The 23711-nt window shown below is 34.1% G+C and overlaps 1 protein-coding gene across 1 annotated transcript in view; it reads left to right on the plus strand.

Annotated features, from left to right (window-relative positions):
* LOC149787699 (gamma-aminobutyric acid type B receptor subunit 2-like) overlaps positions 1-15340 on the plus strand; it is a 72310-nt gene extending 56970 nt beyond the window's left edge. Inside the window, exons 13-21 of the mRNA XM_089975647.1 lie at positions 544-666; positions 1347-1448; positions 2139-2363; positions 3752-3910; positions 4382-4520; positions 6680-6848; positions 7291-7434; positions 10113-10243; positions 14865-15340. Of these exons, the coding sequence (XP_089831773.1) occupies positions 544-666; positions 1347-1448; positions 2139-2363; positions 3752-3910; positions 4382-4520; positions 6680-6848; positions 7291-7434; positions 10113-10243; positions 14865-15136 (1464 nt within the window). The 3' untranslated portion in view covers positions 15137-15340. The remainder of the gene's footprint in view (positions 1-543; positions 667-1346; positions 1449-2138; positions 2364-3751; positions 3911-4381; positions 4521-6679; positions 6849-7290; positions 7435-10112; positions 10244-14864) is intronic.
* The last annotated feature ends 8371 nt before the right edge of the window (positions 15341-23711 follow it).

The following is a 23711-nucleotide window of genomic DNA, read 5'->3' on the forward strand; positions in this document are numbered from 1 at the left end:
GTCTCACACATGAACATACACACTCAAACATAAAAAATGATGTGACATGTTAGTACATGGATATAGAAAACACTGCTATTTTCTGTATAACAGTAATTTAAGAAAACGGTGAGAATAATTGTACTCATAAGCATTTGAAGCCAATTACAGCAACATTTGCACGTAGACCAAGATCTTATATCAGCATATGTTTGCATCCGTTATTAACGAAACAGAAGCTTGGGCCTGAGTATAAGACTCCGTGTCCACTCTACGCTAAATGTGAAGAACCTTTCTGATTGGCAGACACAAAATCTCAAACGCAGCAGTGTTTTATTTCCAGGCTAAGTGACATCAGTATAAAAAAAAATTAATAAACAATAATACTAAGCAGACTCAAGTATGTTCCGATCTCTAGAAATATTGACATGACGCGTTCCTTCATGCTTGCAGAACAACAATTTGAAGATATCTATGCAATAATAAATAAAATAATTATAATACAGATTGTGTATCTTCGACAGATTCTAGTTTGACAAGAAAACGTTGTTTTCTAAACTTCAGATTATAAAAGACTACAAGTTGTTCCTCATTGTCTGTGTGTTGCTGACCCTTGACGTAGCTGTCCTTGTCACGTGGCAGATCGTAGACAGGCTCAACATAGCCTACAAGAATTTGACATCGTTTGTATGTGATGCTTTTCAAGTACTATAAAACTAGTAGGTCAAATATTTCAACTGTTTCAATTACTTTGCAGCTTGCTTTTAAAATCTATAATTTCATTAAAGATAAATTGGATTATTTATTTGAGTGTGATAGGTGTTCGTGTATGTAGATATAAAAGTGACGCTAGTTCTAGTCTAGAGGAGGCCGAGACTACCTAGTATTGGTAGGAACCGAAGCAGCACCCTTCTAGTCGCGAGTCCATCAACCACCGATCTACAGCGAAATCAGTTTATGTATGCATGTGTGTGTGTGTGTGTGGTGTGTGTGAGAGAGAGAGAGAGAGAGAGAGAGAGAGAGAGAGAGAGAGAGAGAGAAAGAGAGAGAGACTGACAGAGAGACAGAGTGTGTGTGTGTATTAACACAACGGTAACGACAAGAATATTGTAGACAGACCACTGTCCTTTTGTATATTGGAAGTATCAGTGATTTGTTTAACAAAATTAAAACTCCTTTAGTTAATAACATCCTCCTTTTCTTCTGCAGGATGATGTTTCTTTTCTGCTTGATCTATACTGAATTTTCTATGAAGACGGTATTCAATGAAGAATATCGAATAAATAAATGGTGATTAGATTATCACCTCGCTTGTTGAATTATGAAACTTGGAATATGTGTCTACATCTGTATTACTTTATTATTAGGACGATGGAGAATATGAAGTTATCCCGGTCATAGAGTATTGCACAAGTAACCACGTTGAAATTTGGCTGGGTCTTATATATGCCTACAAGGGAATGCTATTGGTAAGATGCTTTGGTTTTTCAGTTAGGTAATTCTTGATAAACATATTCAGTATTAGCAGCAATAATACGAGATAACTAAAGCCTCCATTTAATTGATAGATATACAGAAAAGTTAGGATATTACCAGAATCAAGCAAGCAGAAAGATATATTGCGATACCAAACTTTTGTCATAATAGAATCATCCAGTTACGCATGATACTATTATAGACCATTTGATGATCATGATAAGTCTATATTAGGTTGCGTACGATGTCATTATATGTGTATTAAACTGTACTTTGTTGCAAAGTTACTATACTAATTATCGTTTAAAATGAAATAAATATACCAGTATGAAATTTGTTTTAAATAATGCTTAATTTTATATCTTTATAGCCTTTAATATAAATGTCCACACATAAGTCAAAGATAACTTTTCTCCCAAAAGTACGTCTATAATTAAACTACATCTTTATACCTCCGTTCAAAATGTCTTAGAAGACACTCAAACGTGAATTAGTTGAGTAAACTTTTTATATACCTACCAGTTTAGCTATATATATATATATATATATATATATATATGTGTGTGTGTGTGTGTGTGTGTGTGTGTGTGTGTGTGTGTGTTAAAGGTAATTAAGAATCTGTTAAGAAGTTCCTCAAAGGTAGCATAAGGCCGAACATACTCACAGTTTACATTGTTATGCAGGTATTTGGTTGTTTCCTAGCATGGGAAACTCGTCAAGTCAGCATTCCGGCTTTGAATGATTCTAAATACATAGGAATGAGCGTTTACAACATTGTGATCATGTGTGCATGCGGTGCTGCCGTGTCTGTCGTCATCACAGATCAACCAACATCGTCATTTGTCATCATCAGCCTTTTCATCATATTTTGCACAACTATCACCCTCTGCCTTGTATTCGCACCAAAGGTAGGCTTTCGCGATTTTTAGTTATCATTTTATTGTTATTACAATCAGTAATGCTTGCCGCATCACTATCATTATCGCCATCAGCTCCACCAGCGACACTAATATGTTTATAGCTGATGACACCACTAGTGATAATGCCATCAATTGCGCTACTACTACACTAGGTTCTAATATATAGACAACAACAACGATTTATAACATAAAGAAAAAGATGTGATTTCAGCAAATAAAACTTTGTATCATATAATATTAAACATTGATTGAACTTAATAAGGAGGTCATTTCAACACTAGTCATAGTACTTTTCGATTTTTTATTCCAGAATGATATAAAAGTGTATCTTTCCATTTTATGTCAGTAACCTGTACCTCATCTAAAGATGTGCCACTACCGATCTGATGTATATGTCACATTTATTGTTATATACATATTTACGTCAGATACAGCGATGAATTATCTTTCATATACTAACGTTTTGTAAGATACAACAGTACCTTGTCTTGATTATACGTATATAAGTCAGATACAAAAACGACATGTCTTATATATATTCCATAAGTCGAATACATAAACGACACACACACACACACACACACACACACATATATATATATATATATATATATATATATATATATATATATATATATAAACACAAATATGTCAGATACAACAACGACATATCTTGTATATGTTCTATAATTCAGATTTGACAACGACATATGTAATATATATGTATGTATGTCAGATACAACAGCGACATATCTTTCATATGTAATATAAGTTAGGAACAGCAACGAAGTATCTTAAATATCCTTGCCTAAATCCGATACAATAATGATTTACCTTATATATCTATCTACCTCTCTCTCTCTCTCATATATATAAATATATCATTAGATGTCAGAAGCAACATATCTTAAATATTCGTACGTACGTCAGATACAATAATGATATATGTTTTATATAATTATATACATTAGATCGTATATATGGATTGTTTAAGCCAGATAACACAACCAAATATCTTGCATATACGTAAGTAAGCCATATAAGACATGGACATATATTGTATATAATTATATATGCCACGTACGACGGCAAAGTATTTTTATATACTCATAACTGTCAGATACAATAAATAAATATCTTTTATATATACTTACTGATAAAAAAAGTATGAAATACGGCTTTACTGCCAAAGTATGTCTTATTAAAACAAATGTACTTTATTTATATCCTTGTCAAATACTGGTAGGTGCCATGAACTTTGCTAGAAAGCTATAAAATGCATGTTTCTCAGTTGTTACTTTAGCATATTATACAGACTTTTACAGATATGGCAAAAGGTGACCAAGCTTATATAAAAATATGTTTCATGAATATAGGTTGTCGAGATAAAGAGGGACCCGACGGGTGAAGAAAGAAAAATCCGAGCCAAACTTGCAAAACCAAAAGAGAGGTCTAGAGAAAATAGTTTTGATTTGCACAGTAAAAGCGAAGAATTAAAAGAAGAAAATGAGAGATATAAAGCCTTGATGTCGCAGGTGATGTACGTTTTAAATATATCGGCAGGAATTAGTATTGTGTAATTTTTTATGCCTCTTTTCGTAGGAAATTAAATGTACATCGCAAAGATGGATCACGATTTTCTATGGGGACTTCTTTTATAAACGGGCTGGAATGGTAAATCGTTTCGGTTTTTCATTGCTAAATGTCCCCCTAAGTGAGAAACGAGAGTAGAACCGGTGCTGACAGTATCTCCAAAACCTTATCCTTAGCTGCCACTGCCAATAGCATGTAATATTCTACACTAGAATTCTAATGTTTTCTTTCACTCTGTTATGCACGAACAAGCAATATATGTCCGCAAATCGTCCATTTTGTTTAGGACAAGAGAGTAAAGTATTTATCTACATCAGTTTTGTCCTTAGGTTAACGGGTATATTTGTTTACATCGTGCAATATAATGCTTTTTTTGTTTCCAGACTTCTATATTATTTTTACTTACACTTCAGAAAGCTCAAGAGTTGCGAGATTTGCTGGAGCAGCTTGGAGAGAACACAGATACAGTAGAAGTCCACTTCGAGGTGCCACTTCATAAAAATATAATACAGCTTCACATAGCAGATACGTCACCCAGAAAAATGTCATGTGGTAATTAATAGCTAACTATACGTATATTCGTCTACACTTGATTCGCTATTTATCTCCAGTTCATAGCATTAAATCTATTAATTTCAGAGCTGCTAAACAATTTTAAAAATATGTATTCTTTTTAACGCTCAAAGTCGAGCACCATTTCATAACAATACTAATTGTTTTTCTCCACTAAACGCTGTCCAAAAACGTTTTTTTTCACATGATTAATTTGCAATAGCTTTTCATAATTTTGTCTTTGTGATCTTTTAGAAAGATAACAGTGACAATACCTTTAGCACTACTGCCGTCCACTTCTCATAAAGGCCCCATTGTAATAGATCGCTAACGTGGACGCTAATTTGATATCACCTTTGTAACCAATTTGACATTACACGATCATAACCATTCCCAAATACCTACTTAACTTAGAATAAGCCCGGACATATTATCTATAGTTTTTTTATTAGTCCGCATTGTTATATTTTTTAGCTATTATTATTTCATTGCATCTATATATTTTGAAAAGTCGTTCATTCTGTAAATTTTTGGTTGCTCTTACACTACTTTTATTTAGTTTGCAACATACGACTGAATTATTTTTGCAGCAGTACTTAAATACACAGTTCATCATTTATCACAATTGCGATGAGAAAAAATGTGTGCTTTGTAAAGTCTCTCAAATTAATGATTATTCCTTTAACATAAAAGTCATGTCACCAAATACAAAACACCATGCATTCTTCAAGTGATTAGAACCTTGCTTCGTGTTATCTGTGTGACAATAATGTTCGCAAGTACATTCTAGTCACGAATAAAGCATTTCAATAAAAAGGACACTTTACATTATGTATTGAACATTGCTTTTTTTCTGATTCCAACAAACATATGCGTTATATGTGTATGACTTTTGGGGGGAAATTGGTAGTATTCGTCCTCGAAAGGCTTTGTAACTGGCATTTATATCTGAGATTCCAGAGAGGAATGTTTTTGCCGAAACAAATGTGAGAACAAAATACAATTGGTTTGGTTTGGTGTCTTATGCCACCGCAACATATTTAGATTATTGATTGCTGCAGCAATAGGACTAGAGTGCTTTCACCAGGACAAACCCTAGGGTGAAATTGAAACAAGCATCTTTTCGGAAGATAAGCACTGCGCCTCTACAGCTCCATTTGTCGCCTTTTGCGACATGCAGGAGAGCACATCGAACCTGTTTAATATAGCTGGACAGATTTTATTTACATCTGCTTATTATCAGCTTAATTTGCGGATTTTGTTCAAATTGATGGCATTGATCGTATTAATTGATATAAGCGTCAAAAGCCTTATATATATATATATATATATATATATATATATATATATATATATATATATATATATATATATATATATATATATATATATATATATATATATATATATATATATATATATATATATATATATATATATATATATATATATATATATATATATATATATATATATATATATATATATTTTAAACACTTCATCCATTTTTGTTTCTCGATTGGAAATACATTATTCCCATGGCTTACGCCCTCGAAAATATAAACCTTTTTCTACAGAGCTAAAATGCTCTAATCTGAAGAAACATTTGTGCATTCGGGTTCATTACCCTATTCAATTTGTAAGCAAAGGGAGATAATCAGGAAAAGTCTATTCAATTTACTTCCGTTGTGCTTTTGCCAGGAAAAGATAAAAGTGCAATTTCTCGTGTGCATTGCTATTATTTTGTTTCTGTCCTTCAATTGTACCTGAGAATTTAGCTGATGTAAGTAATGAACGTTAGATGATAGAAATTAACAACACTTAACCCCATAATTTTCCAGCAACATTGATTCATGCTGCCGCAAATCAAAGGTTAAAAAGCGTTTTAGTAAATTAACAATGTGTTAGACCGGAAACAATTAGTATTCAAAATCAAATAGGAAAGTTAAAAGAAAATAATTCTCACTAGATTTGCATCAAATCATAATTCTACAATTTAGCATGCCATGAATTTTCTGTATCATTGCAAACTGATTTTCTGATAAATTAATGCGAAATGTAATGTATTTCAAATTCAGAACTTAGCAGGTTTCGTTGCGATTATAGTCTAATTGGCAAATATTAGAATGCCTCTACGTGTATTTTTTTTTCCTATTTAGCCTCTTTATATTTTGATGATTCCGAAGAATCCATGAACTCGGAAACCAGCTTTGGGACGAACACATTGGTGCTAACTTCTACTTTTGTCTCAAAACCATGTGCCGAAAAGACAAGTTCAGGATACTCCGAATGCTCAAATATAGATAGTTTAGAGCTCCCAAACGTATAGTAAGTATTTTACATCGATTGCGTTCAATACTATCAAACATTGTTTGCAAATACTTCAGATCACTAATAATGATTAAAATTCTTTCTGTTTATTATCCGCTTCTTGAAACCCACTTGGTTATTCTTGTGACAAAAGTGTCCTTAGTTATGGAACAGCGTACTTTATTTCCGAAAATTGTAAATAACGACTTAATTTATCAACTGATGAAGATATTTCAATTTGATAAGTAATGAATTGGTAATATGACTATTATTAATCTAATTGGATGGAGTTTTGCGCATAGGATACCGAGTTGGAGCGGAGGATATTGTTTGAGAGGAGAATACCGAGTTTGAGATGATACAAATAATTATAGGTATATAGCGGACCAATATGAATATTTGTATGACTTGAAGCAATGTTTAATTACATGCTATTTAAAATATCTTACATCTATTCCAGTAAAAGGTCTTCAAGACTACCCACAATTGAAGCATCAAAAGAGCCATTAGAAGATAGAGAAAGATCAACGTTTGGTGGAATATATGTCGGTCCTTCCTTTAGCTCCCTGCCAAAATTGTCATCTGTCTATGAAGCAAACGGAAAGTGGGTATAGTTATTCCTTCTTTGAAAATCATTTGATACGAGTTAAAACGATAACTATAAATAGACAGTTATGTCCTCGCAAATATGATTGCTCATCCAGAAAAGAACCAAAAATGAAAGAAAGATCCAGTTTTCAATTGATATAAGTTTTATAGTTCTTCATTTTCTATTGCATCTTTGAAGGGCAACTACATTTTACTTTTTTTTTCTTTTCGGATATGTTGTTCACGTCCCTTCGTAAGTGTTACATGAAGTGAACTAAGATCGAGCTTAGCTGAAACAATCAGCTTTTGACCAAATTAGGTTATTATGGTTGTCATCTCTCTTATCATAACTAACTGAGAGACGACGAATTGTTAAGCGCGACTCAAGAAGAAGAGTTGGACAATTGTCTGTTAAACTCATGGACCAATGGACCATCATCTCAGAAGAGAAAAGCTTGAAAGAGTGGCAGAAATGCATAAGGGACTAACTCCTACTTCCACGAACTACTTTGATGACAAATGTCACAACGATCTCTTTCAATGTAGTAAAGAAACTGCCAATTTATATACGTGCTCCAAGTATCCTTTATATGAAGAAAGTCAAATGTGAACTCATGACTTAATATTAGCTACAAAAAAGAATACAATATAAAATCTTATTTTCTTATTTTCTTCTGACTCGTGCTAAATGACAGTTTTGAGTTGTTTTCATTAAGATTTCTTTGTTAAGTGTTTTTTATAAGTTCCTTGTACTTTTTATTCAATGGAAAATATACCCAAAATAAAGTTAGTGTTGGTATCTTGATTTTGTTTTTCGAATACATTAAATATTCACACACACATTTTATAATGTAGCTATCTCTGTCATAAACGCAACCACTGTATGTTAAATTTCTCTCACACACCCATCCGTTCTATGTTAAACAGTACTTCTCTTTCTCTCGGCCTTTAGACAAAAGTGATCTAAGAAATATGAACCATAAAACACTAATTAAAGCTATGGCCTAGTCCTGCAAAATGTGTCTAACACTGTCAAAATCTGCATTGAATGAAACGAGACAATACGCGATCTCCCATTTTGCTCATGGTGTTTGATCTCGTGCTTATTGTGCGATTTTGTGCATCCAGGTTACCCCACTAATTAAATGTTAATATGCTCAAGTGTAAATATAAATGTAATGAAAATGATATGGATGGAATATTTTGAATTAATGAACTTTACCATTTTCAAATCTAGTGCACACATGCATCTATTCATAATGTCTTAATAGACTCTGGAATGTATATATAGTGAGCGTACTGCAATTGGATTCATTCGATTTCGGGCTATTTCTTTTTTTTTTTTGTGTTCCTGCCATATCAATTAGTCTAAAGACGTGTCTTACGATCTAATTGGATAGTGTTTGAGAGGATAAAACATTTGTTTAGTTTGTTCGGTGAAAAGATAAAGCTCTCATCATTTGGACTCGAATATTATTCTGGAACTATTTTATGTTACTTAGTGCATGGTCATAAAGTCGTTACAATTCATATTAATAAGAGATTTATATTCTTACTATTGCATCCGTAAATGAGTAACTATTAGTTATTCCAAATAGTGTGTTAGCTAATAAATTGATTTTTCCATTGGATTTCTTGTTATAGGTGAGATCCTAAACAGATCCATACACAGTAACAGTTCTATCCAGATAGACTCACCATATATACTAAGTGTACAACGTCATATTCATTTCAGACAGAATGCAGACAGCTCCAATCGATTACATTGAACATTCAGATTATACACTGTTGCGTTTCCAGCCAACTGGACACCACACATGATAAACCTTCTACGTGATATTTATTTCAGTTATAGGGTTGACAAACTAACATTTATCATTAAAAGAAACGCATGGACTGTTATATTTTTGACAGGGAGGCACATCCTTTGAAGCTTTTTGAACCAAGATGTCGGCATTATGTTAAATTCTCGCTTGGGCTGTAATCTGCAGATGCTGATTAAAATATTAGTCCCATTTTGCTCTAATGTTTTACATTATACTACTGATAAGTTTGTGGACTAACTACTATGCCACAGATGAAATGGATCTGTCATAACTTGACAAGATTACCCGAGAACCAAATCGCAACAAAAGAAACTGATTTGAGCAAACGTGAAATTTCACGAGATAAACAATACGAGAGAAAACACTTTGTATCATGCATGTATTTGAAGAACTGAACTTCATTCTCTGGCTTCAAGTCTAATTATGAAGAAACATTCAATAGAAAAGATGCTCGGTGCTTTGATAGAGAGTTAAGTTTTCAGTAACAAGCTGGTATGTCTCCATCTGAAGCTTTTTGTTCAAGTACCATGTGGTAATGTTTTGATCCTGACTTTGATATTAATTAAGGAAAGATCAAAAGAGTAGAGTTTTATGTTTGACTAGAACATTTAGTACTATCGTTTGAGATGCATCACATAATTGCCAACATCGAAATCCTTTTGTTAGAGTGAGGAAGCAGTTTTCCAAAACATTTAATTATTTTAAGAGTTCAGATTATATTTTACTTTTATGTCCTGTAACACAAAATAAAAATATGGCTAAGGCATCTTAAATGTGTATCATGCATTATTGGCACCGCTGGTAATAATTGAATATAAATTATGAATAATGTGAGATAATCTAATTGGTTCCTGTAATTTCATTGCAGATCGATTGATTTGAAAGAAAAGAGGCCACTTAGTGAAGATTTCTCGAAAAAAACATATATGAGCGGAGGTACTAATGTATACAAACCTTTTTTCGACCAAACGCTCAGAAAAAGTGTGAAAAATAAACCAGGTAACAGTTAAACTGTTAAATGAAGCAATGTATAGCTTACAGCGTATATAGCATGTTCAGTGTTTCATTTATATATAAATTGTAGACACAAAAAGGGAAGCAAAAATATAAAAAAACAATTGTCGTATTAGTAGATTTTGACTAAAATAAAATATATTTCATGAACATGAAAATGACAATTTTCATGATTAACATTCTTAGAAGTATTGTCAACAACACGAAACAACTAAAGTACATTTTCATAATTATAATACACTCGGCTATTTAGAAATTGTAAAAGAAGCAAAATGACCGGATCATATTATATGTTGGACCTAAATATCAGCTTGATCAACAAAATGTATAAAAGTGATATGAATTGGAGAACTAGGGGAGAATTATGAAAATGTTGTATCTTGTTACACAAATAATCTTTAACATACCTAAGAAACACAAAGTTTGAATACATATATAAAAAGCACGGGCACGCCTTTCGAAGGCAGCGTAAAAGAACAAACGGTTAATCAGAATGTTTTGCTAATGAAAAGACATATTTCGCACTCAATTAAGCAGACCTCTTATTATGTAATAAGGTGCATTTTAGAATTTGTTTTAATTGAAAGCTGAATTTAGGACTATTTAAAACTTTAATATGTACACAACTAAAGCATTGCTGTTTAAAACTGAAAATCTGCGATATATTGAAAAGTTTCCATTTATACCGGTTCTGACAGCATAAAGTACACGTAATTGGAGTTCTGTAAATATTTTGAGAAGTATACAACGGATAAATTCCCACCTTATCACACTTGTTATTTTTATAATGTCGAAATAACGTATAGAAGTAATCTTGAAAAGTGGTCCAATGTAAATAGATAACATTATCATTTTTATATTGGAGCTCAATGTTGTTGTTGTTGTCGTTGCAGGGTTTAACGCCATTTTTCAGCACACGATAGGCTATACATGGCGCCATTATTAATGGTGGAGGAAGAACACGGGAAATCCCCTGAAAGAACCACCGATCCTTGAGAAGCTACTGGCAAGCTTTCTCACATACCCACATTGGCTGAATCTGAGACTCGAACCTACATAGACAGAGATGAGATGGCAGTGATCCGTAACGGAAAGCGCTTTAGACCACTCGGCAAAGTTCAATGTAAAATGGCTATTCAAATTCTTTACACGGATAATGTGATCCGGACGCACTGCTGATGTAAGGTCCTTAGCAACTTGTTGGAACTATTTTTATATGTGTAACACGTTCGTTTGACTATATATAGGTTAGACACCAATCAGCCAATCAGGCGATGCCTAAAACGCCAGTTGATCAGAGTATACGATTTTCTTTCAAGTTATGACTTCCAGCGAATAGCGTAGACCCTATATAACCATGCATTATGTGCTGATGAAGAAATCCCTTAACCAGTCTCTCGCGTCACTGAATTGGGATCAGCACGTTATGAGGTGTGGTGAAGTACTTCAATTATTGTCTTTGTCGATGATGATTGTCTTTGTTGATAGAACATAACTTTAGAAACGCGACACTATCAAGACATTTCTGCGATCTCAAGATTTATCCAGCAATACTTTCTGCAACGTGTTAGTACAATGTTCTATCGATACCGTAAAATATATCGTTAGACGTACAAGAGTCTTTGATGTCCAATAGAGACAACAAACGGTCAATGTTTTACGCGAAACTAGACGTCATCCCATCATCACCAAAGCATAATAAGACATATATCATCAGAAGCTGATCAGCTCGCTTTGCCAAATATTGGGAAAGTTCCGACATGGTCTTACAAGGCTGTCTTAGACGGTCTGGTTTGGTTGATCTAGACCACGGAGGATCATGACCTATGAAAATAATACTCAGGTGCAATCAATATCTTGAAATGTTGACTAATGTTAGTAGATAATTCCTGTATACAAAGAAAAGTCAACTGGCTGAAATATTCGTATTCGTATTAAAAATGAATGATCATTCACGCGAATTTACATTGACATAGATAAAGGACCTAATTAGAAATTTGCTGCAAATATACATATATTTTGCACCATTAATTAGCCTAAATATCAAAGTGTTGGCATCTGTGAAGTAGACTTTGCACAAATATTGGTAGATTATGTGAACCACAGTTATATGTCTAGCATAATATACAATATTCACAAAATTAAACTATATGCTTATCTCTTCAACGCACAATCAAAAACGTTTGGAAGGAAAACCTACCAAGAAGCCATTACACATTTACGTTTGGCAGGTTGTGAAGAAAAGCGGCAAATAAGATGTCCTTGATTTAAATTTCATTTTTACCATGATCATATTTACCAACTATTTTCTAAATGGTGGAAAGATGTTGCTCCAGTGTAAGGAAACTCACCAAGATGTTAATGTAGCTGTTTGTATCAAAAACCGAATTACTTGTAGCGTGTCTGTAATGACTAATTCATTTGGACGTGTATGTACTAATGCCATGTTTCACATTTCAGAGCATGACCGTGAAACAGATATATCTACTGCCTTGCTGTCGTAGCTTTTGTGTGCATGACATGCATATACCGCTGTCGGTTAGTATTAGTCTGTGTAAAGTTTAAAAAAAGATTTAAATGGGTTGGCAGGTGTACTTCATGCGAGGATAAATAAGATAATGCTCTACAATCTAAAGGGATTGAGTAATAGAAAAGTAGATCGGGCCTCAAATGGCTAAACATGTGTAAGCATGAAACATTTCACAAAATAAAAAATTGAATTTTAATATCTTATTTCTAATGTAGCAAAATTGCTTCATCCTTCCTGTAATGAAAAAAGACACAGGAAAACACATACAAGTTTGACTTGTAATATAAACTAAATCACAGGTGAGAGAATGGCGGCGAAAGTATTTGAACACTATCTTACAAGAACGGTTTTAACGAAGAATTGTCCATATTTCCAATAACGTTTCTTAGTGATAAAGAGACTGCTTTGCAATTTCCTTTCAAATGAATGTTAAATTTCTACTGACAATGGGGATGCTCTGTTCATTGAGTATATTAAGAAATTGCAGACTCTAAATTAAATTGTCGTCTAAACTTATATGTGTGCTGTATAAAAGTATCATGTGATCTGTACCTCATTGAAATGTGCTACAGAATGCCTTGACCAAATATAAAAGAAAACTAAAGATACAAATTAACCCTGTTCATTGTGTCAAACTCAACAACATTTGCATTTGAAAGGTTTAGTTTGGGAAACGATTGGCCAGCTTTTAATATAAAAGTAATGATGATAAGTCATGGGATAAAGAAATCTACTCACATGATTGATTTATAGAGGTTTTAGGTGCAGACTGTGCATACGATGGTGGTAAGTTATTTGACTTTTAAATGGCATTGCTTGGCTGTATATTAAAATATATCATATTACAATGCACACCTAGCAGACATGAACCCGGAAAAGTTTATTTTGTGCAGCCGTAACACTGCATGTGAATAAAGAGGAAAGCATTCATCTGTGAGATTATTTTACTTTACATCGATCACAATCGCAACGTTTACCACTCATGTGTAATTAACTGAGATTGACTCTTTGGCTGAAACGGGTTCATCTCTGCTATAAAGCATTTTTGTTGTGTATAGTTATTTTTGAATAAGGCAATACTAATAAGCTTAACAGTTATTAACATCGCTATACTAACAGCATGTCGATCATATATATCTATATCAGTTTTATGTTGCCCTAGCAAGACGTAGTATGCAAGTATGCGTCCGATTTTTAATTTATTAACCGCATTTCTTTATGAAGAGTTTAAAAATCTTGATGTTTATGTCGAGTTAACGCAGGCTTCTATTCTCAAACTTACGATATCACAACTGAATGTATATTTCGTTGCCAAAGCTCAGTTTTAGGATACCATTGTTTTACAATTTTCCTTTTTTTTACAGCCAAATGGTCAGTATTGTGACTACTTGCCGTTAAAAGCTAATAATACTAACACACATATATGCAAATGAAAATTATTGTGCATAAAAGAAATTTTGATGACTCGGTCATTGCTAGTATTTTGAGTCCAATTCAACAAAAAGTAAAATATTAAAAATGCAATGTAAAGTTAATAAAGTTAAAGCTTCACTTTCGGTGTATCAATACAGAAGCTTCTTGAAAATAAAAAAGTGTTTAGATACAGATATACAGAGGTTATATTAAAGAAAGCAATATAGGTGTATCCGTCATAATGTCTTTCTGCATTTGAGCCTACTGACGACGTTTGTTATCTCATATCACCCCTGCAATAATTTTTCATCAGTTGCTGCGTTTGTACATCTTCTTTTGTATGGTATGAACTTGATTGGCTTAACAGTGTATACATCTTTCAATAGGGAACCAATTAGGTACATAATAGTAGATAAAGTACATTATCTTCATTGTAAGGGCTAGAAACTTGACAATAATATGTACATGTCTTATACAAATGAGTTTCAAATTTTCCTTGACAGAATGCTGTAAACGTAAGCGATTTTAGTTAACAGAAAACTTAGCATGAGAAAGTCCCATCTAATAGGTTAATTTTGTAAGTTTTTAAGGACTCGATAGATTGATAAAATTATTTTCATATACAAATATTTTTGTATTTTCTCTTCCATCCATTCTAAACAGGCCAAGGAAACCAGCATTCAAATGAATGTCGGGGAAGGTCCAAATCAAGTAGATTGTTAAATCTTGGGAAAAGGAAAAGCATAGCGTCTTTCATCCTACCTGCAATGGACCCATATGGACGGCCAAACAACAAAATTTCAGATAAATGTGACAACGATACTGCGAGGACAAACGTGTCAGATGACAACGCGGAAATCTTTCCGTGGGTGTCTCATAAGCGGCATACTCTGCCGTTCACAGGATTATCGTGTGATATCATAGAACATATATAATTGAAAATAGGGTTATCGAAGTCCCAATGTGTTCTGAGATATTTTCGCTGATTTCTAATACAAAGATTAAAATTATTTCTAATACAAAGTTCATTATTTTTCTTGAGATGTACGTCTTTTATCTTGAGCATTCATCTGCTGATGAAAGTTTATAAATAGACCAGTATTAGATGCGGTTAGTGATTGTTACACTGATTGTATACGTCACTTTCACTTGATTATGTGCACAGTTACCATGGTGTGTCACTGGACAAGATATTTTACTCTCAGTGCCTCTTTAATAAATAACCTACTTCTGTTTATGTAGCGTAATAACCAGTATTTCAGTTTTTAGATGTAACACTTTCTCTGTAAAACATATATATGTAGCTATTTAGACGATGAAAACATCCCAGTTTCTTAACTGCAAAACATTGAATGAAATCGAATTAAATCCTCCAGTGAAAGCCGTATAAGGAAATATGTACTTTCTATTTGTTTACAAGCCGTCGTTCTCTTAGAAATTCAAAAGCTAACGTTCAAGCAATATGCTCGTTCATCGTGTTAGTAATGTTTAAAGACTATGTATTGTCGAAGCAGGGGAGTCACAAATTGTCACATCGAGAATGTGGATTCAACAAGAAAGTTGGCCCTTTCCCGAAGATGTGTGATAAGATCATGAAATTTGTCACCATTGGCGGCGCATGCGCCGCCACGAACCACTCTCCATAACTCTACCTCCACTACCATGCTAGCAACAGAACCAGCCTGTGTTAAAGATGTCGCACTTGTCATACTAACGCTAGAAATGTTTTACAAGTGCTAGTAAGTCCTAGGCCCGTAACGGCGGGGCTCTGAATATAAAAAGTATTTCCTAGCTATTTTGCTTGGGCCATACTGCATAAAAGTTAGAAAGCTTTCGTAAATGCCAAACCTTATTTCCCCCCCCCCCCCCCGCTCTTCTTTGCTGGTAATGGCTGTTTCATAAATGGTTTGTAAATGTCTTACTGTGGAAACCATCCTTTGCAGCTTTTAACTAGTATATTGCCTTATCGCGTCAAATGCAGTCTTCGTGTGGTTGTTTATCTATCTGGGATTAGAGGTAGATCGAAGGTGTGAAAAGTATGGAGTTAACAAGCAATCTTCCATTATGGAGCTGTGATGTTAGCATAACTGATGCCCTCATTATTTACCATGTCCTGTGTGACAGCGCTGGGATGGTAATGAAATTGGATGAATCTTCATGTTTCTGATGTCTTTGGCATACGGTTGTATAGACAACTCTTAACAGTTGTTCCATATGAAATAGGTCTAGCGTGTGTCTAATAGAGGTTGTTTGCAGTCGGTGCGTTTGCTACCACAGAGCCACTGCTTTCTGTTGATGTTGTAGAGGAGGTGAACATCTGAATAAGTCGTATGCGAATCCAGGTGACAAAGATAAGCCAACCCAGGGAACATAAGATGACATCACGCTTTCTTGTACTCGGAGCTGGGTGAGTGCTGGGGTTTCCTTTCCACCTTTCTTCAGTGCGGTGTTGCCACAGTAATTTTAGTTTTAATTAAGGGAGTTCTACGTGCGTTTTTAACCTTAGTGACCCAATTCACTTCCTGTCCTGCTTTCTTCTGTTGCGCTGGTATCGTTCCCATCTTTGGTTCAGTCAAGGCATTTGGGCTTTTTCAGATGTCAAACTCATTATCATTAAGAATTAGTGGTTGTAGACTGTTGTTTTTCATCATACTATAGTTTATCATTCCGGCTGTGATTTGATGTAGTACTGTACCATAACAAATGTAAAGGTGGTTGCTGATGCTGGTCAAGTGGTACATGTTAGCCGGTACTTTATTACATCACATGCAGCGCGTTTGTGGCTACAAAGGGGCAGAAGGTGCTTCAAGACTGCTTAATACAGGCCAAGCAGAGACAATCCCAGCGATGAATATTTTCAACATATAGCTACGACACTATAGTCTGAAACTAAGTAACATGATATCATGTGAAAATTTAAAATTTTCAGTAATGTGAATTAAATTCCAAATATTCCTAAACGTTCTATCACAACGATTAATTCGTTAGTAGTCTTGCTCTATCACAGTGATATGTTCTAAAATGTCTTTGAATGAATTCACAATAGTCGTATTATTATTTTAGTCCAAGGGCCCCGAGTGGCCGAGTGGTCTAAAGCGCTCTTCGTTACGGATCACTGCCACCTCACCTCTGTCTGCGGCGGTTCGAGTCTAAGATTCAGCCAATGTGGTTATGTGAGAAAGCTTGCCAGTAGCTTCTCGTGGGTCGGTGGTTCTTTCCTGGGTTTTCCCAGGTTCTTCCTCCACCATTAATACTGGCCGCCATGTATAGCCAATCAAGTGCTGAAAAATGGCGTTAAACCCCACAACAACAACAAAAATTTTTTAGTCCAAAATGCTTTAATAAGAACTTTGTAATTCCAGTGAATAATTTAAATAAATAAATCCTATAAAATGAAAACTGTGCACAACCATAAGACCGATTCCACTTCGGACGTTAAAGTGGGAACGAATAATCCTCAAGTGATCAACATTATATACCCCACCACTTGACCAAGTTTGCAAGTATCAGTTTCTAAAACTACTCTCTGAACTTAACAGGAAATTCGTTTGGAACCTTCTATACTCAACATCAAAACTGTGTCCATCGCCCAAACTGAGGTAAACATGTTTACAATTAATAATTATCTTAATACATAACCTACAATTGTGGTCAAATATTGGCTATATTATGTTTTTTACAAGACAATGCCACTAGATAAGGTAGGCCCCCGAATCTACAGTCATGAACAACAATAAAAACTATACATACACGTTAAATATACATTGCATATATCATCTGTTTTTGAAAAGTTTATATAGTTTACCCCTTTGAGGCTCTCAGTGATAACATATCGGCCTGTGTATTCTTTCGCTACACAGAAGACATTTGCTGAGACTGGTGGACAAGCTAACTTGTACTTATTTTACCGGTTCATAGTGTTCACGTCACGTCATGCAGTACACGTCATTCCCGTCGTTCTCGTCGTTTCAGCCGTGCTGGTCATTACAGTTAGGACAGAATCTTTCCAGTGCTGGTATCGAGCCGGCACATGGACAAATAAAAAGTATGGGTCACGTTTGATTGTCACAAACACTTTGTTAATAAGAGGTTTGCCCTTGAGATCACAACTGTGGGCTCCAGAATGGTCGACAAAATTGGCCTGCGGTTCAAGCTGAAGGTCAATAAAAACGCTTATGTTCAGTACAATTTACAACCACATATTTAAGACTCTCCACGATACGCATTCTCATTGGAAGAGTTCAAGCTCATCCTCAAAAGACATATGGTTCTGCAAGCATCAGCCAGGTGGCAGAAATCGAATTCGTAGCAAAAGGAAAAGCAGAATCCCGCGAAGTGATTATGTGTGCGGAAACGGCTATAACAACGCAAACCATTGGAACAATAGAACCGCCAAATCAGCTTGGAGGACAATCATATTGCTCTTATATTCTAATCTTAAACAGAGATCAAAGCACTAGGCCTATGCCCACCAAGCTACGATCATATGCTGCATTGATTCTACATTTATTACTGTTCCGTGGCGGAAAGAAAGTCTCTTTTCTTTTGTTAGCATGTTTGTATAACGTTTCAGAGTATATCATCACTCAACATTGGTCTACCCTCATGTCTTTTACCGTAACAGTCTCACTACTCTACCATTTTATCCAGCTCCGCCATAGTACCCGCTAAAACGCTATGCGTTGGTGCTGCTGCACTTTTTGTTTTCGGCAATCCTTTCAAAATGAAGTTACTAAGTAAACATCCTGTCACCATATTCAATACTACTTTTGTACAGTGATGACTGAAAATAAGACACGTTAGTTTCGTATAACGCTAAGGCAACTCCATATGCCCACAATATAAATTGGATAAGTTTTATACATAGCAACAAACAAACAAGATAACATTGGATATTGTAATACTTAAAGCTGAAATCTTTATTTTTAGCGAACCAGATAAATACATTTTACTAATGTTGCAAATACTACAGCTTGTCCCATGATAAAAGCTCTCTCAAAGTTTGTTAAGAAGCGTTCTTAAGAGAGTTGTGGAAACTGCTACAAAACCATCCAAACTATGTGGATTCAAACCCTGGAAATGAACCCTATAACGTTGATTTCATTGGTGACACTGGGTATTCCGTATTATTTCTTCATTTTAATATCAAAATCGATTGTTTGCTAGACTTGAGCCGAAAGTGGTTGCATACACGCATGTGTATACACAAATATACACACAAATGCATGTATGCACACACAAATATACACATACACATACACATAAATACTCCAGTGACAATAAGTTTCTTTTCTAATGCAACATGGTTCTTGATTTTTATATATTTTCTTCATATTTGATACGATTGTTGTTATAAGAAAAGTAACATAGATGTCTTTTCCGTATTATTTTCCAATATCTTCAAATTAATATTGTATATTTTGTATGAGATTATCTACATCTGTTGCTAAAGTAAAATGTTCCAGTTTATTACTGTTTGCAGTAATTGTGACCATTAATGTGATGTTGGAAGTTAATTGCACGTGTAATCTCCGAAAAAATGTGATAAATTAAGGAAACACGGGGAATCATGCAAATTCTGCTACTGCGGGGTGTGGCTTCGTGTATAGGGATGATACTCACTTAGACAGAAATAAAGGTTGGTTTGATAGATCTACTTGCATCGATTTTATACAAAAACTGGGTGGATTTCGTATAATCAATGCTTTTTTTTATATACAAAACTGCATTAAGTGAGATGCTGTGTGAAGTAAATTGGGTGGGGCAATGGATTAGTATTTGCATCCACCCAAAATGTATTTTCTAATTTCGTTGTGGATTTCAGGCAACAACATATATGTACGTTAGAACTGTGTCATCAACAGTATTGTCGGGAAATGACTTGATTCATTGTGTTAATTCGAGCGTGCAAATAATTTCTTTAAGCAACAAACACCTGTTTATAGCAATCACTAAAGCAACTCATTGGGCCCTAAAGCGTGGTCATTATTAAACAAGTGGTCTTTATATTAAGTTTGTTACGTATTTAGGCTCTAATAAGCAGTAAGAAAAGAAAGGGCGAAAACAAATCCTTTGGGAAATTTAACAAATAATTTATTTAATCTACGAATTAAATTTTAGAAATCCTAGTAACGAAATATTCTAATGAATTCAAATTCTGAGAACCGACGAAAAATCCACAATGGAAAGTGATGACCTATACCGTAGTCAGTATGGTGTCAATAGTCTATAGTTCTTTTTTATTCCATCGTCGTTAAATTTCCGGTGTTTGAATTTCAGAACAAAATTAAAATAAATGTCTTTGTCCGATAATTCTGTATGAACACTCAAATATTTCCAGGAAAAAGAAGTATTCTTTAGAGTCCAAATAATTTGAATAAAATTGAAATGTAATTCCCAAACTGGCCACAAACAACACTTTCCAGTGTAAAGAAAAAAGCTCCAACTGAGGTCTCTCTTTCTCTCTAAGCATCACTATTAAAACTAACTAATGCGCAATTTCGGAAAGCACAGAATTGCGAAATGGAGGCTGTTTACATATATAAAAATTACGTACTCCTAGTATGACCTGAAATAAAACAATCATTTTATTCGAATAAAATAATAAAAAATTATTTATTTGACCCCTAATCAAGGCCAGGAACTAGATCAGAAATAGAAACAGTATTCTATTATTAGGTATTTAAGAAAAGATTAAAAAACTGAATATTCTGGAAAATATCAAATTCCTAGTAAACAAAATTACAATACATTGACATGTAATGAAATTAAAAATAAAAAATTTAAAACTTACAATCAAATTAAATATACATAACAAGTTTAATATATATTGATTTGTGTAATGTTACGAACGGGAACAGTATTTCATATACAGAGAGTACTTACAAGCGAATGTAAGACTAACAGTTTGAACTGTAATGGAATCTTATTTACGTACACATAAGGAAAGCATTACGAGATTTCTGAATGATACAACACCATTTTGTCCTTCAGATAATGCGGTATAGGTTCACAAGGTAAGATCGTTGTTGTGAAAATAGAAAGTTTGGAAACAAAATGTTATTCCAAAGAAAAAGCCTTAGAACAAAAGGGACAGACTATTTAAAGTAAAACAACCCAGCCCCGATTTAATGTAAAACCTTGCAAAAAATCATAGAAATGATGAAACAGTCCTTTCAGTCGGTTAATTTAGTCTATTATTGTTACGGAGCCGAGATGGGTCAATGGTTAAAGCGTTCGATTAGCAGCCATAAAGATGTTGTTTCAATTCATAAAAAATGGCACAATGATACACATTATTAAATTCAATGGCTTGCACACAGGTGGCTCAATCATTTCATGCGTTTTACATGAAACAACAATGTTGGTATCTAGAGAGAGTGGTGATTTGTGTACATGTGCGATATGATAAAAGTGCAATCAAAGCGAGAAGTGTTGACGTACAAATTAAAGAGAATAAAGTGTTAATTTGTTTAGTTTCAAACACATTCTTCAGAAACGATGAAATTTCCTAAGTTTTATGTTTGATTTCGTCTTTTATTGCATATAGTATAATTTAAAAACAATTTCACTGATGGTAGCAACATCTGCCATGACCTGTTTATTAGGTTTGATAATTTGATGTCAGTGCAGTCCAGCAAAGAAAGAATTTTAAATGAGAAAGAATTTTTTAAAAGGCAAAATATTTCCACTGGATTGGTATCGAAATGAAATATTAGCTTGATGCAAAGGACGAAAACAATGCTCCTTAAATTAACTGTGCCATAATGAACCTATTTACAAAACATAATAGCAATATGTTCCCTAATTTGAGGAAAACAAAGTCATCTGTATGTATGTTTCACCAAAATGTACATTAGAGAAATGACAGGTATGTCAAATGATTTACATTGAAACCGAAGCATTCTATATAGCAAACCGGATGACTATGTATTTCAAATGTCTAACAAATTTCATATAGACATCTTAAAGCGTACGATATTTGTACTAAAACTGAAAGTGTAATTAATGACGGGAGGGAGAGACATTTGAAAAACAATATTGTAAATAGTGAACTTGAATAATTGAAACTAGCAAAAGGTACATCAAGGTCACTAGCCTCATGTATATACCAAGTTTCATAAGCTTTTTGTAGGGTCTGTCAATTCAATTGTGAGGAGAGGGTTCATAGCATTAATTTTCGGCCCCAAAATAATTTGAAACAAGTTACTGCTTTTCTTGCCTCTGGTTATCTTCAGGCAAACGAACGAAACATTTCCAAGTGAAATTAAAATCCCAGGCTTCCTGCTTTCTCGCCAGAAAAGGAAACGGTTAATTACTTCAATGACGTTGTAGTTATACTGCAGAAAGAAGCTTCAATGAACAGATAGACAGTCTGAACCCGTCTCTCTATTTCCTGCCAATTCCTCTTTTATTAGGTAAATTAACAATTTGATTATGAAATAATAGTTCAATATATGATTTTATTTTTTTAAAACATACCAACTATTAATAAAACCACTGTATATGTAATCACCAATACAGTCATATTCGTTATCGTCTAATATTAACTCTCATTTTGCTATTCCACTGATGTGTTTTGTCTGCAAAATGTCTAACAGCCAGTCAAATGTTGCTAATAATTTATCTTGTTCTCACCAAAACTTCTTAGACCTTTTCATTTCATTATGTCTCTCGCTACATTCGTTCAAACAATCCAGACAGAGTTTACTTTGCGCTTTTGCCCAATGACACACCAAGATAGTTATAGACAAGTATTACTTTCTTCCTTTACTAAACTGCTTATTCAATTTAATTTGAAATATCCGCAATAAGTTCTGGAAGAAAACAGCATATCTGTAAATATATTATTAGATATGCTTAATCCATGCTTTATTTTGGGTCATGGTACTAAAAGCTCATTAATCTAAATACGATCTATCCAAGTTCACACCTACTTAAATTATGTGTGGAAGTAGGTGTGGAAGTAAATATGGGCTCTCAACTCGAGGACGTACTCCGGGTAACGTGTTCTGGCCGCTCGAGTGTCGACAACGCTAAAATGAGCACTAATGCGAAAAACAGTGGTCGCGAAAAAGTGGTCATTATACGGCAAATGGTCAATTTGAATCCTTTTATAAAACTAGTTTAATGAGACTCAGACTTCATGTAAAAGTGGTAAACTGATATGCAGATAGTATGGTTATTAGTTTTAAGAGACATTTAATTGTTGTGACACAGAATTTGGAGATACACATGAACAGCAACTCGTGTATAATCCTGTATGAATCAGCACGGTTTTATCCCTTAGATAAGGTGCTATGTGTTGAAATCGGTATTGTGCGTTTAGAAAGGAAAGTTTGTCCAAAATGAAACAAACGTAAACTGAAAATACAAGAGGAACCAATGCGAATTGTGGAAAATGACAGTTCCTGCATGCCAGGGGTTCTTGTTCGGTTCCAATTATTATTCACGTCGAATAAATAGCGATGAGCGTCTGTTCAAAACTCCACTTGCCTCATCACGATATAT

The sequence above is a fragment of the Sinohyriopsis cumingii genome, chromosome 11 (assembly GCF_028554795.1).
Source record: "Sinohyriopsis cumingii isolate HCF-2022 chromosome 11, ASM2855479v2, whole genome shotgun sequence".
In the NCBI taxonomy this organism is placed as follows: domain Eukaryota; kingdom Metazoa; phylum Mollusca; class Bivalvia; order Unionida; family Unionidae; genus Sinohyriopsis; species Sinohyriopsis cumingii.